This window comes from Plecotus auritus (genome assembly GCF_963455305.1).
Source record: "Plecotus auritus genome assembly, chromosome: 4".
NCBI classification, from domain to species: domain Eukaryota; kingdom Metazoa; phylum Chordata; class Mammalia; order Chiroptera; family Vespertilionidae; genus Plecotus; species Plecotus auritus.
The window spans coordinates 85,300,342-85,326,933 of record NC_137775.1 but is presented as its reverse complement, the minus strand read 5'-3'; the positions used below and the strand labels follow the sequence as shown (position 1 = coordinate 85,326,933).

Sequence of the window (26,592 nt, the reverse complement as noted above, 5' to 3'; positions counted from 1 at the left end):
CCAGGGTCAACCACAACCAAGCTGGTCTGTGCAAGTGTATTGACATCTTTCAGGATGGAGCAGACTGGGTGGTGGGCTGCAGGGGAGAGTGCACAGCTTGTTCAAGGGATTCCCAAATAATTCTGGAGTTTCTCTCTTAGCATCCATGGGCCTTTCTTGGTTAATAATAAGCCCTAGGTAGAATGTTTTTCCTGTCATCTTATTGCAGGGTGTGAATACATTGGAGTAGAGTGTGCTTTCATGCTAGATGTGACTGCTCAACGCACAATGGGGATGAATGTCCTCTCTCTCTCTTTCTCCCTTCCCCCCACCCTCTCATGCTTAGAGTTCTCATCTATAAAACGAGACAATTGGACCCAGTCCTTTTTAAAGTTCCAGATTCATATTCTTATAGCTATTTGGTTTCATGAGATTTCCCTCCTCACTTCCATATAATCACTCTGGGTAAAGGACATTTCTTTGCACTGAAATCTGTGCATTGAGAACCCGCACTGTGCCTGTCCCACACCCTTTCCTTGAAGAGACCTTACAGAAATACTGGGAATGTCGTTTCTGACTTCATTTGAGACAGGGGCAATTGTCCCAACATGAGCAATACCACTTGAAAGATGACTCCGTCTCCAGGTTGGTGTATTTTTTCTACCTTCTGATGGACTTCTTTATTACAATTTTACTTTATCAAACTTTCCTACTTAGAGGAAATTTTTTTGTAAGAGAGAGGAAGAGAGAGAGACCCCACTCATTCACAAAGTGAGTCTTGTGTTTTCATTTGTAATGTAACATCATTAATGTAGGCTTCCAGAAGAATAATTAGGGGCTACCCACTGACCCCTTTTCTTTATCCACTAATTTTCTTCTGATGCATCAACCTGTGTACTCATTTTATAAAGGAGCATTTTATTTATTTATTTATTTATTTATTTATTTATTTATTTATTTATTTTTTAAAAAGGGTTTCTATCTGTAATACTGATCTCCTATCAGGCGGACCTGATTTGAATGATGAATTTGTTTACATACAAAGATAAGAAAATGAGCAGCTCTCTACTTGAAACATGATACTTCCCCCTTCTCATCTCAGGTTTAAAAAAACAAAAAACAAACAAACAAAAACAACATGCTGTTGGTGAGGGTTAATCATATTGTCAGAGTAGACAGATTCCTTCAGCAGTGCTTTGCCTTTGGAGAAAGTCCAGGACTGGAAGCCTGCAGACTTGGGTTTTTGCCTCTAGCTCAAGCCTTGATTAGCTGTGACCCATTGTGCTAGGCTTCAGTCTCCTTAACTTAAAATGAGCATCTTTCTGGTTCAAAAGCTCTACCTATTTCACTTGGTTCACAGCCAAAAAAAGTTGCATTGAAACCCAAGCCAGGTTGACCATGCAACCCATTTAAATTTGGAGGAGTGGAATATGCTGGCAATAGGATTCCTTTTGTACAAAGAACCAGCAATGACCTACTTAGTGTCAGCCCAACTGTTGGTGAGGGCCCCTCCCTCAGCAACCCACAGAATCCAGCCAGGTGACATCTCAGGACACCTTTGCCAAGATGAGCCAGAGTGCTCTTCCGGAGGCCCCGACAAGACTAAGGTGCTGCTGTGGCCCACTTTGTCTTTCTGTTCCCTGTAGATGCCCAGAATGGCATTTATGTGTTGACAGTTGATGAAGGAGAAGCGATTAACAGCACAGAAGTAGACAGAGGGACCTTCCATCCTTTCCGTATGTCACACCCTCCTCAATCAGCACTACAGGCTGTCTTCATACTCCCCAGAGGCCAGATGACAGGAATAAACACACTTCTCCTGGGGGTTCTTCCATTCCTGGAATGTATGACCTTGTCAAGAACAGAGAATCACAGCTTTAATGTACAAGCAGCAAGACCCCAAAGCCCCACACCAACTGTACTGTGGGTTCACTCTTTCTGGAATGATAAGCCCCTTTTGCATAGAGTCCCCTTGACGGATAGAGAGGCTCTTCCCTTTAAGTCCCTCTGGAATCCAGGGAACAGGCTTGTTCTGCTGCCTGCAAGTGCTGAGTTAAAAACCTTGTCTTTCTTTAAGCTGGACCACTTCCTTTCCTCCTGGAAAATATCTCTTTCTTTGTGAAAGGTCCTGGGCTGTTGAAGAAGGTCTCAGCACCAGAGGCTGCAGGAACACGGATGTGTTGGGGTAGGAGTGGTGGGCTCTCTCTAGATACATCTGAGTGCCTCTCTCTCCCTGGTTGTGAATGTGGGTGTCCCGGTGTGGGTGTCTCCCTCTCCCTGTCTGGTCTTCTCTCTCTAGATCTACAGGGCCATGGACCCAGCAATTGGAAGACCCTTTGCACATGTCTGTGTATCTAGATGGCTCTCTTCCAACAGTGAGTTGCTATGCCGCTTGGTAAGTACTAGTATCTCTATTTCCGCCGCCCCCCCCCCCCCCCCGCATGGTTCCCTTTCTTACTGTGTTTCTCTCTGTGTCTCTGTATATCTCTCAGACACTATCCTCAAATGTAAATGTGCTTCTACATTATCCTTGAGGCCTCACATAGATAGTGTGTATTATAATTCCTTGATTATTTAACATGAGGGGAAATATTTCCCACAGTGGGAAACATGGGAATATTATTGATGTCACAGAGGATGTCCTGGGGCTAGGGAACTAGAAAAGGGGGTGGGGGGAGAGGAGCTGTGAGGAGCCAGCACCCCTGCTCACTCTCCTCTTAAATACACCCATGCTGATTTAAGAGCATTCTCTGACAGGCCCAGTGGTTTCACAGGAAGAACCAGAAGTGTGAATGTACCTCTGACATTATCTAGATGAGAATAGATTGCATAAGGAGAATCCTTTCAATCAAGACAAAAATCATTTCTAATCAGAATTAATCAAATTATGATTCCCCCCGCCAAAGAAATGTCTTATGTGTAGCATGTATATAGGACCCCACTTGCTTTGCACTCACCTCCCAAGTTAGGAACGTGGCCTGGTTTGTTAGCTTGGCCCTTTGGTGTGGCGACAAGAGAAATCAGAAGAAAGGTTCTGTTGAAAATAGAAGTATAATTTCAGTTATTATTGCTCTGTTTTCAATGATCACAATATCCAAAGCACATGGAGAACTGTAACCTACAGCAGTTTATTTTATCATTTCACTTTCTCCCTCTCCTTGTTTGTATTGGAACAGCTGACAACACAGGAATAGGCTGGCGGGAGAGATCACCCCTCCTTGACCTGCCTGGCTCCTTCTCCGAAAGGAGCCTCTAGTTTGGGAGGGAAATGAGAGAAGGCAGTTGAGTGGACTAGAGGGAGAGATCAACACGAACGTATTTCCTAGCCCCTAAATCTTTTCTTCTTAGCTGACCTGCTGAAATCCTCTAAGTTACAGTCATCCCCTTGTGATGGGCCTGAGTCTAAAATACCCTGTGTTTTAGGCATATGTTGCTTAAGATAGGCAATACATTAATTGACTGGTAGAATTATTACCACATGAGCATAGACTAATTAATCACATCAAATATTAAATGAACCCAGACAAGCACATTGATTAGCCTGGGTTGGGAACCTGGGCTGACACTCCAGGCAGGTCTCACAAGTTCAACCTGGACTGTAGAGGACTGCCACCTAGGGGTCAGAGGTCTGCAAAGCAGGGGAGGAGAAAACAGATGGCAAGCCTACTTGCTCTGAGCAAGGCTTATGAAACTGACTTCCAATGACAGAAAACTAGTGGTCAGAGAGAGGGAAGGGCTGCGAGAGGTTAGGATAAATTTACTTAGTACATATACCAGTGGTTATTAACCCTGGAAGCACTTAGAATCACTGGAGAGCTTTAAAAAAGGCTAAGTCCTACCCCTGCGACTTTCTGGTTAAATTCTCCGTGGGTGGGGTCAGGACAGTGGTATTTTTAAACACTCTCTAGGTATTTCTCAGGTGCAACCAGCATTGAATACCACTGGCTCAGATAATAAAAAAAACTGATAATAAAGTTCGGATATGATCCTGACATATCTTTTTAAAAAAAATGACTATTTTGCTCAGCCGGAGTGGCTCAGAGGTTGAGCATCGACCTATGAACCAGGAGGTCATGGTTCCATTCCTGGTCAGGGCACATGCCTGGGTTGCAGGCTAGATCCTCGGTGTGGGGTGTACAGGAGGCAGCTGATCAATGATTCTCTCCTTCCCCCTTCCTATCTGAAATCAATATATATAGTACAAAATAGTATTATATATACAATAATATATATAAAATATATATAATATATAAAATATAATATATATATGTGTATATATATATATATATATATATATATATATTAAATACTATTTTTCCAAAGCATTGAAGAACAGAATTTCCTTGAGGTGGCTGAATGGATCAGTACTGAAAACACATAAGGATAGGAGCCATGCTTAATGGGAAGGGATTGGAAGAGTCATGCCTCTCTCCTGAGAGCACGGTGGCAGACCAGAGTGAGGTAGTAGGGAATACTTACAGCAGGTGTACTGGTATGAAGAAAATATTTACAATGCTAAGACACTTCAGGAAGGCTTAGATGAGTGCCTCTCAACCTTGACTACGTTAAAATCACCCAAAACCCAAGCCACACTGCAGACCAAGTCAATGAGAACCTCCAGGACTGGGACGCAGGCAGCATTATTTGAAGCTTCCTGACTGATTCTGATGTTTGGCTAAAGTTGAGTACCATTGCTTTATTATTATTATTATTATTATTATTATCATTATTATTATTATTTTAATCCTCATCAGATGATATGTTTAGAGAGATAAAGGGAAGGAGAGAGAGAGAAAAACACACACATTGATTTGAGAGAGAAATATCAATCAGTTGCCTCCCATGCCCAGATTCGGTATCTTCCCTCACTGGGAATTGAACCTGCAACCTTTTGGTGCATGGGATGACACTCCAACTGAGCCATGTGGCCTGGGATCTTATTTATTTTACTAGAGACCCGGTGCACAAATTTGTGCACGGGTGAGGTCCCTTGGCCTGGCTGGCGATTGGGGCAGCTGGGGGGAGGGACCATGGGAGGTTGGCTGGCCACAGGAGGTTGGCTGTGGGAGCGCACTGACCACCAGGGGGCAGCTCCTGCATTGGGCATCTGTCCCCTGGTGGTCAGTGCACGTCATAGCTACCAGCCAGTCATCAGGTCATGCGGTCGTCTGATTGTAACAGTCGCTTAGGCTTTTACCCAAAAACCCAAGTCTGCAGGCTTCCAGTCCTGGACTTTCTCCAAAGGCAAAGCACTGCTGAAGGACTCTGTCTACTCTGACAATATGATTAACCCTCACCAACGGCATGTTGTTTTTGTTTGTTTGTTTGCTTTTTGTTTTTTGCCTTAGGCTTTTATATATAGACTAGAGGCCCGGTGCACGAAATTCGTGCATGGGGGTGTGTGTCCCTCAGCCCAGCCTGAACCCTCTCCAATCTGGGACCCCTCAAGGGATGTCCGACTGCCCGTTTAGGCCCTGAATTTTCACACTTTGGATGTGGTTCAACCAATTAGAGTCATAGGGAACAAGTGGGCTGTCATGGGAACCTGAGACTTTAATCTTTTCTCATTTGTCTGTTTCAGGCCTTGCTCTCTTGCTGTGTGGTGTACAGCTTGCCCCTTCTGGCCCTGATGCTTTGTCACGCTCCTCTGAATGCATTTAAGTCGAGTTTCATTTCTTTGGATGTGGTCCCAGTATTCCAGAAAGAATTTGAATAGCTTCACTGGGCACTTTTAAAAACTCCGTACCACAGATCATTAAAGGATAGTTTTAGCAACACCCCATATGCCAGAAACTCCAGCATTGTTATCTTGTCAAACTTTTAGGTGAGAAAATGAACATAAAGGCTTTACCTCTGATATTCTGGAGATCCATTTTGCAGAGGTTACTCGATTCTTTAAGGCTTCTCTTATCTGGATAGTCAATTGAAAAATTAAGAATTAAAAGATGATAAGAAATCAACATGTTTTGGGGCCTGGCTTATATTGTAGCAGGAGAGTGTGTTATCAGGTCCTGTTGGAGGAATATGGAAGGATTAGTAACTTCGTGAAGTGGTCTGGGAAAAGGTGGGGAGGTGGGAGACATAAGCAAAGTGGAGCTAATACAGGAGGTTTATAATCAGGGACTTGAACATGAACCCAATGGCTAAGAAATACAGTTTGCCATCAGTTTGAGGATTCTTAGCTTTGGGAGTATTTTGGGAGGAGTACTTGAAGAGTTGAACATTTCCCACATTTTTTCAACTATTTAAACTTCTGTTTTTTAGAGGTCCTAACCATGGTTTATAGGAAAAAAGGAAGGAATTCTATACAACATAGCAAAGACCTATGGAACCAAGAAAATAAGAATAATAAATAACAATTATATTTTGTTTTATAACGTTAAAGTGCTTTTCACACCTGTCATCTCATTTTATCCAAGAAATAATCCTGTAAGATAGGTACAACTGGGAAATTAATACTCTGAGGTCATGTAGCATGCAGTCAGTCAACTATTAAGAGACAGAGCCAGCTGGGAGTTGAGTCTCCTGACTTCAGATCATCCTGTCATTTTCCCTAACTCTCCTACTGCACAAGGCACTCTCTTGTTATTTCTACTCCCTCTTTCCTTTTGCTATATAAAGTGTTACTCACCTTCCAAGGCCTTGTAGAAGTTTTGTCTTCACAGTTTATATATACCAAAGCCCTCTAGCTCAGGCTGACTTCACCCTGCCCTGAAAATGTAGCGGTTTTGTCACACATGGGCTCCAAAGATGTAAGAGCATTGTCTGGGGTGGGAGTCTGTGCCCTCAAAGTCCATTGTGATATGTAAAGACATACTGGAACCTCTAGTATTTCTTTTCTCTTCTCTTTTTTCAATTCTATGTTTCATAATGTGTATAATACATACCATGTAAATTAATAATAAGCACGTCTGGGGATATGTGCTCACTGGTTTTACTGATTCTAAAAGTGTAAAGACTACTGGTATACACAGTAGTGCCTTCTTACCTGTGGTTTTGCTTTCCGTAGTTTCAGTTACCCACAGTTAACCAAGGTCCGAAAATATTAAATGAAAAATTCCAAAAATAAACAATTTATTCATTTTAAATTGTGTGCTGTTCTGAGTAGTGTAATAAAGTCTCCTGCCGTTCTGCTCCATCCGCCTGGGATGTGACTCATCCCTTTGTCCAGTGTCTCTGTGCTGTATACACTATCTACCCGTTAGTCACTTAATCATGTCGGTGATCAGATTGACTGTCACAGTATCACAGTGCTTGTGTTCAAGTAAGCAGTATTTTGCTTAATAATAGCCCCAAGAGGCATGAGCAGTGATGCTGGTGATTCAGATATGCCAAAGAGAGCCATAAAGTGTTTCCTTTAAGTGAAAAAGTGAGTACACTATAATAAGGTAGTTAAAATAAAATAATAATAAAAAGATTAAATGAGATCATAAGGGTAGGGACCTAATCCAATAAGACAGTGTCCTTATAAGAAGAAGACACACCAGGGATGTGTGCCAGAGGAAAGACCATGTGGAGACACAGCAAGAAGGCAGCTCTCACCCTAACCGGTTTGGCTCAGTGGATAGATCGTCGGCCTGCGGACTGAAAGGTCCCAGGTTCGATTCCAGTCAAGGGCATGTACCTTGGTTGTGGGCACATCCCAGTAGGAGGTGTGCAGGAGGCAGCTGATCAATGTTTCTCTCTCATCAATGTTTCTGACTCTCTATCCCTCTCCCTTCCTCTCTGTAAAAAATCAATAAAATATATTTTTAAAAAAAAGAAGAAGAAGAAGGCAGCTCTCTGCAAACCAAGGAGAGAGTCCTCAAGAGAAACCAAACATGCCAACACCTTGATCTCAGACTTCCTGTTTCCAGAGCTGGAAGATTAACACAGGTGCCCTGTGGTCTGTAATCAGCTTCCTGTCTCTCTTTCATAGTTATAAGGAAAAATAAAATAATTTCTGTTCAATAAGTAGAATGTATTGAGATTAAAAGTATGCACTTTGGGACCAAACAGACACATATTTTAAAAAAGAAAGAAAGAAAAAGTCATATTACGTAACTTTTATTATAGTATATTATTATAATTGTTCTATTTTATTATTAGTTATTATTGTTAATCTCTTACTGTGCCTAATTTATAAATTAAACTTTATTGTAAATTAAAATATGTGTACATGTAGAAGAAAAACAGACTATAAATAGTAATAGATATTATCCATGGTTTCACAAATCCACTGGGGATCTTGGAAAGTATTCCCCATTAATATGGGGGGACTACTGTACAACTTTTTGTCAATTAATTATAACACTTTTCAGTATTTACCTTTTACACTATAATTTTAAAGATATGAGGTTTTGCTCTTGATGGACGCTTCCATGTCTTAGAGGTTTTTGCACACCTCATAACACCTAATACAGGTCTACTAATAATAATGTTACTGATGCTCTGACTACAAATACTAGTTGTGGTTTTAGATTAATTAAAAAACATAATCTGCCCTAACCAGTTTGGCTCAGTGGATAGAGCATCCGCCTGCAGACTGAAGGGTCCCAGGTTCGATTCCTGTCAAGGGCATGTACCTTGGTTGCGGGCACATCCCAGCAGGGGGTGTGCAAGAGGCAGCTGATCAATGTTTCTCTCTCATGGATGTTTCTAACTCTCTATCCCTCTCCCTTCCTCTCTGTAAAAAATCAATAAAACATATTTTAAAAAAACGTAATCTGAGGTTCTTGAGAGTTAAAAAACTTCTTAATTACAAGCAACTAGTACAAACAAATATCAATATTAGTAGACAAATAGTCAAACTTTCACCTCTGAATATCAGGTTATGGTATCCTCATGAGAAAAATGAAAGGACCATTGTGAAATGCCTTTTTTTTTTTTTTTTACAAACCTTGCATATTAAATTGTTAGTAGAATAGCATAGATAATATAATTAATTAATTAATTAAACAGTAAACACTAAACCTGCAGTGAAGGTGTTTGCATCTACATCTGAGAGGGTTATTTGCTTTTCTTATTTCAAGAGATAGAATAGTACAATGGAAAAGGATAATTTTAGAAGTCTAAGCCAATATTTGGTGTTTTGCTCATTTGTTTAGGTTTTATTTGTTTTCACCACCCACTACATATACACTCTCTGTACTAGGAGAATCCCCTTCCTTCAATCCATTGCTCTTCTAGGTAGAAGACATGAACTCACTTTCTCAGCCTCCCTTGCAGCTAAGATGCAGCCATGTGACTTGGGCTCAGCCAATCAGACCTGAAAACTCAAAAAGCAGGTGCCAGTGGCCTTCAGCAGGCAGGATGGAGGTGATCTCTAAAACAGCAGTAGCATCAACTCTAGTTCAGCATCCAAGTCTGACATTGGCTTGGTGAACTGTGCTTCTGTGTCCAGTAAAGTAGGGAAAGGGTTGCATGTGGAGCAGTTCTGTGCTATGAATTGGGGACTATTCCTGGTGTGTAACCTCCATGTCTCCAAGCCAAAGAGATACCTTCCCAAAGATGATATTGTGAGATTTAATAAATTCCTTTCTGCTTCAACTAGTTAGAGTGGGTTTCTGAAGCAAGCTACTTAATCACTCTGAGTCTGTTTCCTCATCCATAAAACTGAAAATAGTAATACCCAAGATTGTTTTAAAGATTAGAGCTAATGTACATAATACGTTTAGTCCCATAAGAGCCTGAAAGATGGCTGATATTACTTACATCATAAAGAGCAGTGATGTCCTGTTCAAGTGTCTGTACAAATAATTGAGATGAAAGACCCTGAAAAGGTCGGCTTTATAAATGAGCATTTCAGGGTCAAGTATTATTAATGCAGAAAAAATAAAACAAGAAGAATTAATGGTACCTTTGGATCCAGGATTGTTCCAAACACCAAGATGAAGAAGCCCTGAGAAAAAGAGAAGAGTGGAGAAGAGCAATTTATAAAGTAATATTGATAATAACAAGAAATACCAGCATTCATTATCAGTTCCTATTCTGAAACTGATAAAACTAATAACAAAACAAAACAAAAATGCAGACCATATGATTTAATTTGTGACTCATTTTATGGTCACAATACCTAGATTCTTCCACTCAACAAATATCAATAGTGTGTCTTCCATGTGCCAGCCATGTTCTAGACCAGCCGTGGGCAAACTATGGCCCGCGGGCCGGATCCGGCTGTTCTATCCGGTTCTCTTGCTCTCCCCTCCGCTCCTTTACTTTGAATTTATATTAGTTCACACGAACACTCCATCCATGCTTTTGTTCCGGCCCTCCGGTCCAGTTTAAGAACCCATTGTGGCCCTCGAGTCAAAAAGTTTGCCCACCCCTGTTCTAGACACTTGGGGTACCTCAGAAAACCAAACAGACCAAGGTCCCCAATTCATATAAGCATATTATAAGAATTTCTTTTTAATTTGGGCAAAATAAAAGTGTTTTGCATTTATCAGGAGCTGTGCATCTTATCCTAGCTAATAAAAGAGTAATATGCAAATTAACCACCACTCTGATACACCCACAAGCTACGCCCACCAGCCAATCAGGAGCGAGTATGCAAATTAACCCAACCAAAATGGCTGCAGCCATGGAGAGAGCGGAGGCTTGGGTTTCCCCGATAATGGAGGAAGCCAAGCTTTCAGCACACCCTGGCCGGCCTAGGCCTCCACTCAAGGCTACAAAGTTTCAATTATAGAAGATAAATAAATCCCAACAAAAATGGCGGCAGCCATGGAGCTTGAGAGAGGAGGAGGCTTGAGTTGCCCCCAGCGATGGAGGAAGCCAAACTTCCTCCGCTCAAGGCTACAAGGTTTCAATTATAGAAGATAAATAAATCCCAGATACCAGGGCCTCCGCTTGGGTCGCCGGGGGGCATGGCCAGCCTGAAAACCATCACAGGCCCCTCACCCAGGCTGCCCCATGCCCCAAGGGAACCCCCACCCTGATCCGGGACACCCTTCAGGGCAAACCAGCTGCCCCCCACCCGTGGACCAGGCCTCTATCCTATCTAATAAAAGAGTAATATGAAAGTTGACCATCACTCCAACACACAAGATGGCTGCCCTCATGTAGTCAAAGATGGCTGCCCCCATGTGGACACAAGATGGCCAGCAAGGGAGGAAAGTTGGGGGCGATCAAGCCTGCAGAGGAGGGAAGTTGAGGGCGACTGGGCCTGCAGGGAAGGGCAGTTGGGGGGACCAGGCCTGCAGGGGAGGGCAATTAGGGGTGACCAGGCCTGCAGGGGAGGGCAATTAGGGGTGACCAGGCCTGCAGGGGAGGGCAGTTAGGGGCAAACAGGCTGGTAGGGAATGGTTAGGGGGTGATCAGGCTGGCAGGCAGAAGTGGTTAGGAGCAATCAGGAAGGCAGGCAGGTGAGCAGTTGGGAGCCAGCAGTCCTAGATTGTGTGAGGGATGTCCAACTGCCCGTTTAGGCCCTATCCTACCGATCAGGCCTAAACGGGCAGTCAGACATCCCTCGAGGGGTCCCAGATTGGAGAGGATGCAGGCTGGGCTGAGGGACACACCCCTCTAGTCAGAATATAATGGCCCATGCAATAGCCAGGAGATGTTAGGAAATGGATGGCAGCCTTACAATCCCTGAATAATTAGTAAAGATATTTCCACAGGAAAAAAAAATAATAAAAAGCATCTATGCTCAGCTTTATTTAATACCCTCAACCTCCTTCCCCCATCCACAACCAAAAAACTGTTATAAAATTTGCAAAGAAAAATTAAGTACATGGATCATCAGAAAAACCAAGACCCCAAACAGATTGAGTTTCTAAGCACATAATGGGTGCTCATAAATAAGTGATCCAAATATAATATAGAGGTAATTAATTAGCTCTCCTATCTCTTATCATCCATAAAAATATAATGATGGAGGCTGTTCCTCCATCATTATAGTCCATTTGAGTTTCAATCTTTTTTCATATGTAGCCGTACAAAACCATGTGGGAAGAAGGAAAAGTATTCATCCTATTTTTCAGATAAGGAAAAGGAAGCTCAGAGACTCAACTTTCAAAATGTGATAGACAGCAATATTGATTAGACAAAATTTCTCTTAAAAGTGTGAATACTCAGGTCTGTGGTCATCTGAGAAGAGAAAGAAGATAATGACCTTTGATTTAGGCATCCTTATTAAGTTGCTCTGATTGCATAATCAAATGTGAACCCTTATCCAGACAGAGGCCTGTCGAGGCACATGGGTGCAATACAAAATAGAAAAGATGTTATAACCAGGTTGTCATCAGCAGGAATGATACCAAACCCACTGCTGCCACGATTTGCAAAAGCTTAGCTGAGAGATGGAGGACTTCACAGGGACCAGTGCCTGGATGGCCATGCAGCTAATCCATTCCTCCAAACATACTAACTATACTTCTCCATTCAGCCAGTCCAGCAAGTGCTCCAAGCTTGGGGTGCTTCTCTTAGATTGCTTTTTTGTCTGACACTCTTAGCTGTCCACCTATAAACCAGGAAGTAGGTTCTCACAAGACACCGAATCTGCTCATGCCTTGATCTTAGACTTGTCAAGCTTCCAGAAGTTTGAGAAATAAGTTTTTGTTGTTCATAAGCCACCCAATATTATATGGGTCTGCAAATCTTACCCAGCCCACGATTACTCTCAGTAAAGACAAGAGAAGATACCAACTAGAAGTGGTACCTTGACAAAGTAGCATTCAGTGCAGCAACTGACTGTACAGGGTGGGGCGAAAGTGTGTTTACAGTTGTTCATATGGAACACAATACAATAATTAATAAATGATAATATAAGAACAAATTCTGTGTTTCAAGTACTCACAGCTGTATACCAATGTTTGCCTCCACCATGTATAATAATCCTTCCCTAGTAAAGGGGGTGGTTGAGCTTAAAAACCAGTGGAGGTACTCCCACAAGCCCAGGACCAGGAAGTTTCAAAAAACATTTCTTCTACACCTCTAGATCTCCTGGGATATTTATGATCTTTCTTCTCTGCTTGCTCCATCAGCCACAGTTGCTCCTCATCTCGGTTCATCCTAGTACTCTACTTGTCCCACTTCTTCCTGCTCAATAGTTTCTGTCTCCCACCTCTCGGGACCTGTGGCTCTCCTTCTCTCCTCCCAAGGATACCTTGATCCACATGGCTCCCACCATGGTTGATTTAAATCTAGCAACATGACATTGCTGACCATGGAATCAGGAAGAGATGGACACATCCATTCTCTCAGTGTTTCCACCATACAGATACAGCAGATTCAAATAACCTCAAGAGCATAGTAGAATGTAGAAAAAACAATTAGGAAGGGATTCATTTGGAGGATGTTTGACCTTCAATTTGAATCTAATTTATTTAATTGTAATTCTACATAATTTAATGATGTCTGTTTACACCACCTTGAAAATTTGTTGAAAATACAGTAGTTAGCTTTCCTGAGCCAGTACAAGCCAGCTCCAGAACACCACTGCCTCGTGCCTGCCCTGGAGTCTGGCCTTGACCCAAACCCTGCTCTCAGCTTCTCACTGGCCCATCGGTATTGGTACTTAGATGGGCCCCACCCTCCTCCTTGCCAGGTATCAAGGCAGAAACTGAGTTTAAATTACAAGTTGATCCTGTTATGACAGGGAAAAAAGCTTATGATACCAAAATACAAGTGCTCACAACCTAGTACAAAATGAAAAACACAGTCAAGATGGCCCAAGGGAGACAAGGAAAGGAAGATGTGAGGACTAAGACATGAACTCGTTAAGTACATGACAAATAGCCCCTGGATATGCTGAACAGAAATTTAGGAACACTAGGTTTTTATCCAGTTCTATCAGTGATGAGCTGCATAAACATGGGTAAGGGAATTGATAATTATTAGGAGCTATACAAGAAGTGTAGGGTACAATTAATATATTCTATAGAAATGCACAAAAGCAACAACAGAGATTCAAATGATTAGGTACCCCTATTATTGTTAGCATTGTTCTCTAAGACATTAAAATGTTTATTGTAAATAAAATCATGTATATTTAAATTTTGAAAGAGAAAAATGAAAACAATATTTGACATAAAATCTCTATTATTTTAAAATAAACAAACATTCAGGAAAATAAATATTTTAGAAGTCTATAAAAATAAAAGCTTTCTTTTTAATTAGTTGTCATTTACATATTTAGCATTCAATATAATACACTTTGACTCATTAGTGCACTGTGACAGAAAAAAATGAAAAAGAAATTTCATTCAAGAAGGGAATTGTTGAATGTTGAATAATATCTAGCCATTAAAGAGACATAGCCTGGCAAAATGCTAGTATGTATTTTTAAGTGGTAGAGTAAGTTTCAAAATACTATGCATTGTTTTTTAACTCATATTATGTGAAAATATGCTTATACGTAAGTATAGAAAGTTTGGCAAGGATGTACATGAAACTGTGGATATTTTTTTCATTCACAGAGGTGAGGTAAGAGAGGAAAGGACAGGGGGAATTATCTTTAATATCATTAAGATGGTTTCCAGTGATAACTGAACATTCTAAATGGAATAAAATATGAATGTGCATATGTAAATACTTCCAGTTACATACCTAGATTTGGGGGGAAGTGTTATTGTTTCATTTCTAAACTAGTTAAAACTCAGCTTACTGTTAGGCTACTTGGTGTTGTCCCATTCACTATTTTATTTCATTTTCCAAAAACTACTATAAAGTGAGCAGATTGTACTCAATTAACAAGTGAGAAAAATATGGCTTGGAAAAGTTAAGCAAATATCCCAGGAGAATGTTACACATTAGTAAATGAGAGTCAAGATTTGAATCCAGGTCTTTCTGAAACAAAAGTTTATTTCCTGACTCAATAGGCTATTCCAAATCCACTGTCTTTTATAAATAAACTAGAGGCCCAGTGCTTGAAATTCATGCATTCATGCATGGGGGGGGGTGGGGGTGGGGGGTCCCCTCAGCCCGGCCTGCACCCTCTCCAATCTGGGACCCCTCGGGGGATGTCCAACTGCTGGGATCAGGCCTAAACCAGCAGTTGGACATTCTTCTCGCAATCCGGGACCGCTGGCTCTTAATCGCTCACCTGCCTGCCTGCCTGATCGCCTCTAACTGCCTCTGCCTGCCTGCCTGATAGCCCCTAACCACCTCTGCCTTGGCCCCCGCCACCGTGGCTTTGTCTGGAAGGATATCTGGAATGATGTCCAGAAGGTCGTTCAGTGTCTAGTCTAATTAGCATATTATGCTTTTATTAGTATAGATATGATGGCACACCCTCCTGATCACAAAACTTCTTTCCAAATTCTCTCACTTTTGACTTGGTCAGAGGCATTTGGACTTACCTGGAAAGCATTAAGCAAGGAGAAGAGAATGTGGAAGACCAGGGAGCTATCGTCAATGACTGTGGCTATTCCGAATCCCCAGGTCAGGCCCAGCAGTGGTGTGAGGATGGCGATATTCTTACTGATTCTCACGATGGCTCTCACCTCCTGGAACATGGAACTGCCAATGGTAGCTCGCCGGGTTTTGACAATCACCAGTGTCACCGTGATCAGGTTTACTACCACAATGGCCAGAGCTGGGACCACAAAAGCCAGGAGGGCCTTGGTCATGTCCCAGTTGAGCCAGCAGGCCTCAGGCCGTAGGTAGCCTTTTCCAGGCTCAGTGGCAGCAACTGTAATAACAGCAATGACCAAAGGGCAACCATATCCCACTGAAAAGAGAGATGCCACCAGGACTGACTTGGGCAGTGTATGGAAAACAATCAGGATTCCATAGAGGATAAGAAGCGCCTTAGCGAGCATCCAGAAAAACACAGAAAGGTAAAAGAAATGAACAAAAAACGTTGCTGCCACACATCCATTGTGGTGTGTCCTTGGACCAAGAAAGGAAGCCACGATGAACCACACATCAGCCATCAGCAAGGTAGCCGCAACGTTAGCAATACACAAGTGGCGTAAATATGAGATCTCTGTCTTCGTCACTCGGCTCCAGACCAAGGCCTCAATGGACAAGCAAAGGATCAAGCTGCAAATAGAAACGCCCAGGCCTATGTATGTGATGTAAGTCAGGATGGGACTCCGCAAGGTGTGTGGTGACATAAGAATGGAGAAGGAGGTAAACAACTTGCTTGGCCTACATTTGCAAACAGCTTGCTGGGAGGTTTCCTGAATCATTTGGCAGGCATGCTGGTCCCATCTGCTCTCTAACGAGTGCCAGCCAACACACTGTGTCCTCCTGTCCTCTGAATTCCTGATCTTTTCAAAAACCAGTGAGATTCTTTTAAGTTCCTTGGGCAAAATGACAGACAGGACAAGTCCGTTCACAGTGACCTTTTCCAAAAGACTGGTTTCTAAGATGGCTCCAAGGGTTGGAAATGCAATGCTGACGACCTGAGAAGGAGAGCGCACCTTCTGGGCTTCATCTCTGCTGATCAACACCCTCCCAGTGACACTACTGCGGGTGTCATTAACTCTCATTGAGAAAGTTAAATTCTTTCCATTGTTATCTCCAGTTATGGAGGTACACATAGTATGAATAAAGACATCCGATATGTCGATGGAATATTTATTTATGAGTAGCTTTCTTGCAAAGCTATTGACTGAGTGCAGCAGCACGCAGCTGCTGTTTTTCTCAGGGATGAAGGTCCAGTTTGAGATGCTTTTGCTGTCAAGAATGTGGTTGGCCATGATGCTGTAACTCTGTCAATGAAGAACCGGCATTAGTATTGAGCCACTGTCTGAATCTGCCAGGATATTCAAGCTTCACTTTAAAAAAAAAAAACAACTTTACTGTTGAAAGTGTTATATATGTCCCCCTTCTTCCCCCATTGACCCCTTTTAGCCCACCCTAGGCCTTCACCACACTATTGTCTGTGTTCATGGGTTATGCATATATGCATACAAGTTCTTTGGTTGATCTCTTCCCATCTGCCCACACAGTCTCCCCCGCCTTTCCTCTGAGATTCTGTAGTCTGTTCTATGCTTCTATGTCTCTGGATCTATTTTGTTCATCAGTTTATTTTGTTTATTGGATTCCACATGTGAGTGAGATCATGTGATAATTGTCTTTCTCTGACTGGCTTATTTCACTTAGCATAATACTCTCCAGGTCCCTCCATGCTGTCTCAAAAGGTAAGAGATCCTTCTTTTTACTGCTTCATAGTATTCCATGGTGTAAATGTACCACAGCTTTTTTATCCACTCATCTACTGATGGGCACTGGGCTGTTTCCGGATCTTAGCTATTGTAAATTGCACTGCTATGAACATAAGGGTGCATATATTCCTTCTGATTGTTGTTTCAGGTTTCTTAGAATATATTCCTAGAAATGGGATCACTGGGTCAAATGGCAGTTCCATATTTAATTTTCACTTTTATAAAGTGTGGTCCTTCAACCAGTAAAAGGCATGCCCTGGGAACCTCTTAAAGATACAGAATCTCAGGCCCTACTCCAAACCTTGTGAATCAGAATGAGCATCTTAATGAGATCCCCAGGTGACTCACATGCTGCTCAAGTTTGAGTTGGAGGATACAGCTACAAGGGAGCTCCCTCCCCCTGCTTATGTGATGCTTTCCTGTGAGGCAGGCAAATGGGCAGCCTTCACCGTGTTCATTTCCATCATCTGTTCCACTTCATACCTGGGTGACACTAGCTAGCAATTTGCCTACCCTGCCCAGAGCACCCACTATGTAATTAATATCTATTAAATCCCAACTGTGTGCAGGGCATTGTACAGGAACATGACACATTAGAAGCTGACCCCAGAGGCTGGACTTCCTTTTTCTTATCCTCTACTTTGAAGGTCAAATACAAAGGAAGCATGTCCAATGCCATTTCACATTTTTACAGCAGACCTCTCTGGCTGTTTTTTGGACACCCAGTTATTTTCCATTTTAGCAACCTGTTCTGATTCACAAATAAATGTCTTCCTCTCTGCAGGACCTAGAACGGTTCTTAGAGATTCACAGTTGCCAAAATATACATTGAAAAAGCTTGCTTCGATGTCCAATCCAGCACTTGGTAAGTGCTCTCTTTAAATGCTTGTTGATTGAATGTATTCACTTTTCTCATTCATTTTTTTTCTTCAATGAGGATTTATTTTAAACATTTACCAGGTATTGGAAATACTGAAGTGAAAGACATGGTCTCCTCAAACCCCCAAAAGCTCCAACTAAACCTGCATTCCTTTCCCATCTCCCCCCAAAAAAACACCCCACAAATGTTCTCCCGGGTGCTCAAGGCCACACACCTGCATCTTTGCTTCGTCCACATCTGTCGACAGCATTGTCGATATGTTGTGTAGTAGCTGCACGATGACAGCGATGTTTCCTGGTATCCGGGGAGAACGCTGAATGTTCTTAATGACACAGGACAAATCCTGCGGACACTTCCGCATCAACTTATCTGCAATGGTCTCAGACTTTCCGGCATATTCATTTATGTGTATACTACTTCCAAATGTTGGAACTGTACTTAAATCCTCCTAAGAAATGGCAAAAAGAAAGTTTGTTATCATGTTACTGTTGTTTTCAATGTAAAAGTACCTTTACTACAATATAGGACAGCCTTATTACACAATTGTGTAATGCATAATGCTTTTCTATTTTACATTGTCAAGGTCACATCTGCTGTGGAACCACCTGCCCAATACCAAGGTGTATGAACAGCTGCCTACTCCTGAACCCCCTATATCCAAACAGCAATTGTTATCCTTAGCATTCCCCTCCACACCCCTTCTGTGTACATATACTGTGCACATGGGTATATTTCTACTGCTATTTAAACTTACTTTTCATTCTTCCCAAAGGCAAAGTGTAAGACATAAACATATTTAAAAAAAAATAGAAATTCCGGGGGGGGGGCAGGTAAAGGCATGTACTGGGGGGTAGGGGAGACCGGGGGGAGGTCAATAGGGGGAAAAAAAGGAGACATATGTACTACTATTTGTAATACTTCAAAAAAATAAATAAATAAATAAATAAATAAATAAATAAATAAATAAATAAAATTGAAAAAAATAGAAATTCCGAACTAGATTTGAATGAATCAACTGGAACACCAAGAGAGAAGAATGACTAAAAGTAGTGATAGGTAGCATTTTCCCACAGATCAGGCTCTGGGTCCCACACTTTAAGCAGGGGTAGCAAACTATAGCCACAGGTTTGCCATCTTTTTTTTTGTAAATGAGGTTTCATTGGGACTCAGCTTGCTCATTCACTGGGCTGCTTTCTTACTACCATAGCAGAGTTGATTAGTTGCAACAGAGACTGTAATACCCACAATGCCAAAAATATTTACTCTCTGGCTCTTTACAGAACAAAATTGCCAAATTGCCAAACCTTGCTTTAGCAGAACCCTTTCTCCAGCCTTCCCCTTCAGGAAGACAAGGAATCCATGGCCTAGAGGATGGCCTACACAGAACCCATGTCCCTGCTTCTAGACACCTGATTATTCTACATGACAACAGCAAGCCCATTTCCAGGGCCTTCCCTAAGTCTGTGCTGCCACGGATGGACCAGGCCACCTGTAGGCCTGAGATGTGTCAAAGGGACACCTGTGTTCAGGCTTATGGATGTGTGGCATTGGCCTTCCACCACCCATGAGATGCAGGATGGAATCTAGAATGGGAGGCTGACAGAATCTGCTTTATTTAGCGGTTTGTAGACTTGATTGAAAGCATTTAAATATTAGGACTTATGGAATGTGGGTCTCCATGTGTACTTTGCCCAGATCCTTCAAATCAGGGATGAGCAGCCTCTTGAAGTCTGGTAGGGTAACTTCAGGTATAGCATCCACTACCTCCCCCAGCCATACCCCAAAACGGGATGGGAATGTTGTCAGGACACGAAAGAGGCCAAAACATTGACTCCCCTGAACGAATCAGGATCTGACCTTCAGAAAGGTAATGCTCCTGATAGAAGAGGAGAAAAGGAAACAAAGGAAGAAGAAATGCCATTTGACCTGATTTTATTTACTAGAATTTGACTTTTTAAAATATGTAACAACTTAAATATATGTGGAAATAGATTCCTTTGTTTGACAATGAAGTCCTTCCCTCCAGGTTCAGCTCTCTTCTTGTGCTTTACTGAGCACCGAAGTCACATGGAGATCTTGGTAAAATGCAGATATGGATTCAGCAGGTCTGGATGGAGCCCAATTGCCCTGTGTCTGAAAGTTCTCAGAGATGCCCTGTGCTGCTGGTCAGTGAAGGACACATTGAGTAGCTGGGCTTTGGGGTATTAAAGAGCTGAGTGGAAGTGGAGAAGTAAACTGTGATGATTCTAGACAGCACTTCTAGCTCTGGCCTACGCGATCTGGTTCCTTTGTGTCATGGAAGGTGTGGGAGACTGGAGCACAGACTTTTAGATGCCCAAAGTTAGGAATGCCATTCCAGTATAAATATACAGAGAACAGGTAGATGTTTATGTCTTCAGCTGCAAGCGCCTCTACTTACCACCCTGTCCCTCTCTCTTAGTGAGTGCAACATGCATTGCTAATTTGAGGCTCCACTTTGCATGTGAGAGAAAAGACATTATTACCTCAAAGATGTTGAAGGCGCTAAGAGTCTGGCAGGTATCAGTGATCTTGTGCCATTTATTTTGCCTACATAAAAACCCCATATTTCCCGGAGTATCTGGAGGGCAGGGTTGACTGCAGTGGGAATTGTCCACACAGACCCCATCACATGCACCTGGGAAGATAAAAGGCATTAGCATCAGATGGAGAGATATGGACTCAGGGCTCAAGGTGTTGCCACATGAATGCACATAAATCTTGTGGACTTTGTAATGTGGAGGAAAATTGAAGTAGATCAGTGACCATCATATACAGGGTGCCCCCAAAAATATATACACACTGTAACAGCTGATAATATAAAATGAAATGTATTTTAATAAACACTGCCTTTATAATCATTCAAAATATGCGTATACTTTCTTTGGGACACACTATATTTCAGTGACAAACTACTATTATTTCCAACAAAATCTTATCCTGAACTCAAATGTAGAAAATAGCCAGGCTGGTGTGGCTCATTTGGTTAAGCATCATCCCATGCACCAGGAGGTCGCTGGTTCCATTCTCTGTCAGAGTGCATACCCAGGTTGCAGGCTTGATCCCCAGTAGGGAGTGTGCAGAAAGCACCTGATCAATGTTTCTCTCTCATTGATGTTTCTATCTCTCTCTCCCTCTCCCTTCATCTCTCCGAAATCAATAAAAACTTATTTTAAAAAATAGTTAAAAGTGAAACTGGCCCAGTTGAAATGGGTGGGAAGAGCCCATGGGTCAATCCCTAGGTCCCTCACACCTCACAGGAACACCCTGAGCACCTCCTCAGTCCCCTCCAGGAGGAGACAGTTTGGAAGCCACTGTAAATGATGTTCTCTAAGAAACCTCCCAACTCTGGAACTTTATAATCATTTATGTCAATGGGTTCTCACAGACCTCTGCTAGCCACTGCCCCCGCCTGAGTTGGCTCAATCCAAAGGATTTATAGTAAATAACTCCAAGACCAGGATGGAGCAGAGGGTGCTGGCAAGAGAGGGAAGCAGAGGTCAAAGGTACATTTTAATATGAGAAATATAAAAAGGAAGTCCCAATGCAAACCATCAAAGAGTCCCATCTGCCAGTCCATAAGACACGGCCAAGGATGGCCCTCTATTATAACAGATGGACAGTAAAACTTTCATTTCATTAGTAATTGCTACCAACATACCATGTGGCTTGGCAGACACTTTCTCCTTGCTTTTGCTGGCAGCCTAGAGAGGGAAAAATCAAAATTCACATCAAAATCAATTGGTGAGAAGCCAACCCAATGATTCACTTTAGTCACAGGCCAACAACCACATCTTCACCAGCTGTGACACCAGGATGCCACCAAAAGCTGAGACCATGACATGTGGCCCTTGACCCCATCTGCCCTTTAGCCTGGATAGCTATCCTTGCACGGCTATTCAGTAGGATCCCTTGTTCCGCTCCGGTAAGGATGAACTACATTCTATCCAGGAGCATCATGAGCAGAGGTGGATTTACTGGGAAGTTAATGAAGATTAAGCTTCAGAATTCATTGCCTGTATGGGCCCCTTTGAAGCACTGAGAGAGGATCTAGCAATGGGCTCACTTGTTCCTATGTTTTATTACATTGTCAAAAGCAACACTGTTTAACCAGCATCTGCTCAGACCATTATTTTTTGCCACTCCAAATTCCCCATTTATATTCCCCCATTTTGGACAGCACTAGAGAGCTTGTACTTATTTATGGAATCTGGACAAGTAGAAGTGAGTTGGGGATACATTTAGCCTGGACCAGTGGTCGGCAAATCACGGCTCGCGAGCCACATGCGGCTCTTTGGCCCCTTGAGTGTTCTAACGCCACTTCTTCAAAATAGACTCACCCAGGCCAAAAACCGACTTCTGCACATGGGCCACGAAGATTCAATCACACTGTACCTGCGCGCCCGCACATGGTATTTTGTGGAAGAGCCACGCCCAAGGGGCCAAAGAGCCGTATGTGGCTTGCGAGTCGCGGTTTGCCAACCACTGGCCTGGACTTAATAGTACTTCTACAGTTTGCAGCCATTTCTGCATGACAATGAGAACATCAACACATAAGTGGCATTAATTCTAGCTAGAAGTACTTACAATTAGTCACAGAACAAGCAAGTTCTAAGGGCCCTGAAACCTTGTAGGTCATATACAAAAGATACTTGCTAGAGGTTTTCCCAAAGTTCACAACAGTTCTACATATTTACATGGCATTACTAATAATGAATCCAGAAGCTAAAAGCTATTTTTCTAAACTAGAATAATAAAGTTAATCAGCAATGCTAGAGGAAAGACTGGATAATCTATTCTCTCTATAGAAAAAAAATTATAAAATTATTGATATGCAAGTATGCAGCCAAAAATTTGAAACAAATATATGGATGGTGCATTAATAAAAATATTGTTATTTTATTGAATTTATTGCTGAATAATGCTGAGTAATTATTCTAAGTTTGAAGTTTGTTATGATTCTTTTTCTCATTCTAATTAAATATTCACTTTTCCCTAAATTTTGTATTTGTCATTTTATATTCTTTTTTAAAGAGTGGTTCCCCCAAAACCTGGCTTCCTCGTACCATGAGCATTCCCACCTCTCCTGATTAGAAGCCCTTCCTTTCTCATCCATCTGTATGACACTGTACCCTTCACTGAGCAGCAGTGTTACTTTGTGGTCAATGGGTGACTCTGGGAACAGAACATTGGGTTCAAATCTCAACACTGCCACTGAGGTCCTGAGAAAGTTCATCTCTCTGAGCCTCACTTTCCTCATCCATAAAGCAGGGTAGGAATTATAGTACTACAATTTCATAATCTTGCCTCAGATGATTTTTATGAAGAATAAATGAGATCATGTATGAAAAGCACTTAGAACTGGGCCTTCAATGTTGTAAGTGGTATTTAAGATTTAGCTATCATTATTATTCTCTGAAAATGAACTTAGGGAATGGCTATTACATATGAAGCTCAAGTTTGCCTCCTCCAAGAAGTCTTTCCCAATCTAGTTCTCGATGGTACATCTCTTCCTCTCTCGCTCCTATAAAATTTATTATCCATACTACTATACCACTCATTCAATACTTGGCACCTACTCACCTGATCTGTTGTAATACTATCTAATCATTTTTACATATGCTTATTATTTTCTAAATTAAATTTTAAGTTCCTTAAGAACATAGCATGGATCGTGAATTGTACTTCACGTTCCCTAAGTAGCTAGATCAGTACATATAAATATACATACATATTAGTATGTCTGAATATACTGGCATATATGTACATGTATGTCAGTGTATTTGGAAAGTGAGTCTAAATCTTCCTGTTTCTTGACCAGAAGTTTTCCCTCTAGGGCCTGGAAAAAGCCCTGGTACAATTACTCCAACCTGCATTCATAGATCTCAACCATTGGGAAGGAACTGGAAATACAATGACTTAACTGTGTGACTAACACTTGGAGTTCATATCCCTTTCTTCTTCACAACATTATTTCTCTCTATGATATCAGAAAACAAAGCTGAATCTTATTTTTTCTCTACCAAATGAGAATTTATTGAAAATCTGAATTGAGCATTTCAGGTCTGTCCAAAGTGAGGAAGGTATCTCTGATTCATGGAATACAAATCCTTCAAAATACTGATGTAAGATGACTTCTCATTTCATAATCAAGAGAAAGTTTTAGTATATACATGGAGGAGCTAAAGGCTTTTCACTAAACAAGAACATTACAATAATATTTTTGGAGTTTTGAAAGATCTTATTGATCAACCAGTCCAACCCCCTTATTGTACAGATAAGGAAAGTGAGTCTTTGATAGATGAGGTGACTTGCACAAGGCTATCTAGGGCATTCCTCTTAGAACTGGGCCTAGAACTCGGTTCTCCTACTCCTACAATACTGCTCTTCCCATCAAGTCAACCCATGTCCAAGTGGAGAAGGCAGAGGAGGGCATATGGAAATACAAGCATCTCAAGATGCCATAAGCCCATCTTGAGAGGGTCATGATCTCTAATATGCCACAATAAAGCACATAAAAGTAGACAACTCTTGACCCATTAAACAGACTACAGTGAAGTCACATTATAGTAATCAGATGTGTGGGCACAAGGCTGTACTATGCTGTTTACAAGGAATTCTGGAAACTCTGCCTTCTTAAGAGAAGGACCTGATTCACTTCTTCCTAGTTAATTTGTCATATCACAGCCATGTACAACTCCTGGTCATTTCATTTCTTGGGTGGCATTGAATAGGAGCTATGTTAGCTTCAGATACCAACAATTGTCAACATAATATTAGAAAAAAGCAAACCACACTTCAAAACCTGCCGCCTGTTAAACCTGTGCAGCTGCTTGAGTTAGTAGTCAGGTCAGGAGAGGAGTAGCATCCAGCAACTTGTTTAGTAAGAATAAAAGGATGGGATAATCCTCATAAGGTGATCCCCAATAATAAAGAAAACAAAGCTAACTCTGAAACTCTGACTATTCTTCAAGTTCTGTCTTGTAGGAAAATGTGGAAGAGAAAATGAAGGGAGGAAATAGTACCTCACTGTGGGGGTTGGGATGCCTCCTGGAAAAGGTATTTCTGAAGGAGTCTCTAATCTCTCCCAGAAACTAGGCACCAGCTCAGTGTTGGGAGAAGAGGAGTCATGGAGAAAATTCCCATCCAAGGACAAACTACTTAGACAGTAAAGTAAATATCATTTGGAAACTCATAGAATAAATTTTTAGTTATTCTTTCCTAAGAAGGCTCTTCTCAAGAAAGCACATATGAAGGTCAACCCATTCTTGGGCCCCCTCCCCATGAGGGGAGTTTGTAGCTGCATATAATAAATTTCCACACTTTTGCTTTTAAAAAAAAGAAAGTACATATTAAAATGGAAAGATCAAGAAACTAAGAATCTGAAGACAAGGGTCCTGGGCTTGGCTCTTTAGATTAGTAGGTGTATAACCTCAAGCAAGTCACATTTCACACCATTGATAAAATAAGGGAGTGTAGCTTTACCAGTTGATCTCAAAGCTTTCTTTCAGATTTGTGGCCCAATAATAATATTCTCTTCTCAAGAAGCTCAAACTACTTTTATGTTTTTTTTCTCTCTCTCTTTCTCAATGATTCTCCATACCTTATTTTAAACAAATAACTAATAGGAAAATTAAAATGACTTGTAGTATGAGAAAAAATATTCCAGAGAGAGTCATCAGGCTCACTGCCCCACAAAATGTGAAAATAGTTCATTGCTACAAACTCCATCCCAGTTAGATTTTGATTAGCCATTGACTACCTGAATTGCCCTTTACTCCTTCCAGCCCATCCATGGTGGTCACTATCAGGTTTCTCAAAGAAGATGCCATTTGGGGTGGGACAATGCTTCATTTTGCCAGACCATTCCTAGGTTCTGCCCACACTAAATGCCATTAACTATCTCTCTCAGTCAATGTGACCCTCACCGCACCTACATTTTCAAGTGTCCCTGAGGAAGTGGCCCTTGTTACAAGCAACTGAAAACTTCATCATCAAAAGATATAGAAAGAAGAGATTATCACCCTTAAATCATTTGAGCCTCATTGTATCTCAGGAACTTATAGGAAAAGTTGGTGGAAAAATAATTTGCAGCTCTTGGCTAAAATGGGTTTTGTACACGTATAGTTACAACTGCAATTTCAGCTGGCTGAACCATTCTACCACTATCTCCCTACACTTCATCTCAGATAACCTAGAGCTGGGTTTTAGATTTCCATTTGCTTCTCCCCACCATTCCATCCCCCCACCTCCATTCTCTTACCTGGCATAATGTCCTGCAGGACTCTGTGGGCAAAAGAAACACTAAGCAGAACAGCAAAAACGTATGAGTCATTGTCTTCAATGCAGCTGCCTTTCTTGCTTCTATAAAAATAAACACAAAAGCAAAAGGTTTCCAATCTGAAGCTTTCAAAATTCCATGCCACTGCAGATCCAGTCAGCCTATCAGATGGGGTTCTGTCCTTAGTGCTGTCTACTCAGAAGCCCCTGCCCCAGAAGTGGCCTCCCTGTGGCTTCCCATCCATTGACTTCACCAGGAGACTGCATGTGTGAGCGCCAGCTGGCACTGGGAGGTGCAAGCAATCGCTGAGATAACTCCCAGCCTCTGCTGCCGGCTTG

At 41.8% G+C, this 26,592-nt stretch overlaps 1 protein-coding gene across 1 annotated transcript; it reads right to left on the bottom strand.

Moving 5' to 3' along the window:
- Positions 1-946: 946 nt before the first annotated feature.
- LOC308246618 (putative adhesion G protein-coupled receptor F2P) lies at positions 947-26,344 on the bottom strand. The gene is made up of 9 exons (XM_080665025.1): positions 26,237-26,344; positions 21,635-21,677; positions 20,460-20,611; positions 18,170-18,403; positions 15,261-16,619; positions 9,818-9,859; positions 5,831-5,890; positions 2,937-3,013; positions 947-1,830 (listed from the first exon to the last, which is right to left on the bottom strand). Exons 1-8 carry the CDS (start codon positions 26,306-26,308, stop codon positions 2,966-2,968), a joined length of 2,010 nt encoding a protein of 669 aa, XP_080521151.1. The 5' UTR covers positions 26,309-26,344; the 3' UTR covers positions 947-1,830; positions 2,937-2,965.
- Between the last annotated feature and the right edge of the window lie 248 nt (positions 26,345-26,592).

Excerpts from the sequence above, each read along its gene's own strand:
- LOC308246618 (XM_080665025.1), bottom strand. The coding sequence starts at position 26,308 with ATGACTCATACGTTTTTGCTGTTCTGCTTAGTGTTTCTTTTGCCCACA. Across the intron at positions 21,678-26,236 it reads CCTGCAGGACATTATGCCAG|GCTGCCAGCAAAAGCAAGGA; the intron begins GTAAGAGAATGG and ends TTCCCTCTCTAG. Across the intron at positions 18,404-20,459 it reads GCGCCTTCAACATCTTTGAG|GAGGATTTAAGTACAGTTCC; the intron begins GTAATAATGTCT and ends GCCATTTCTTAG.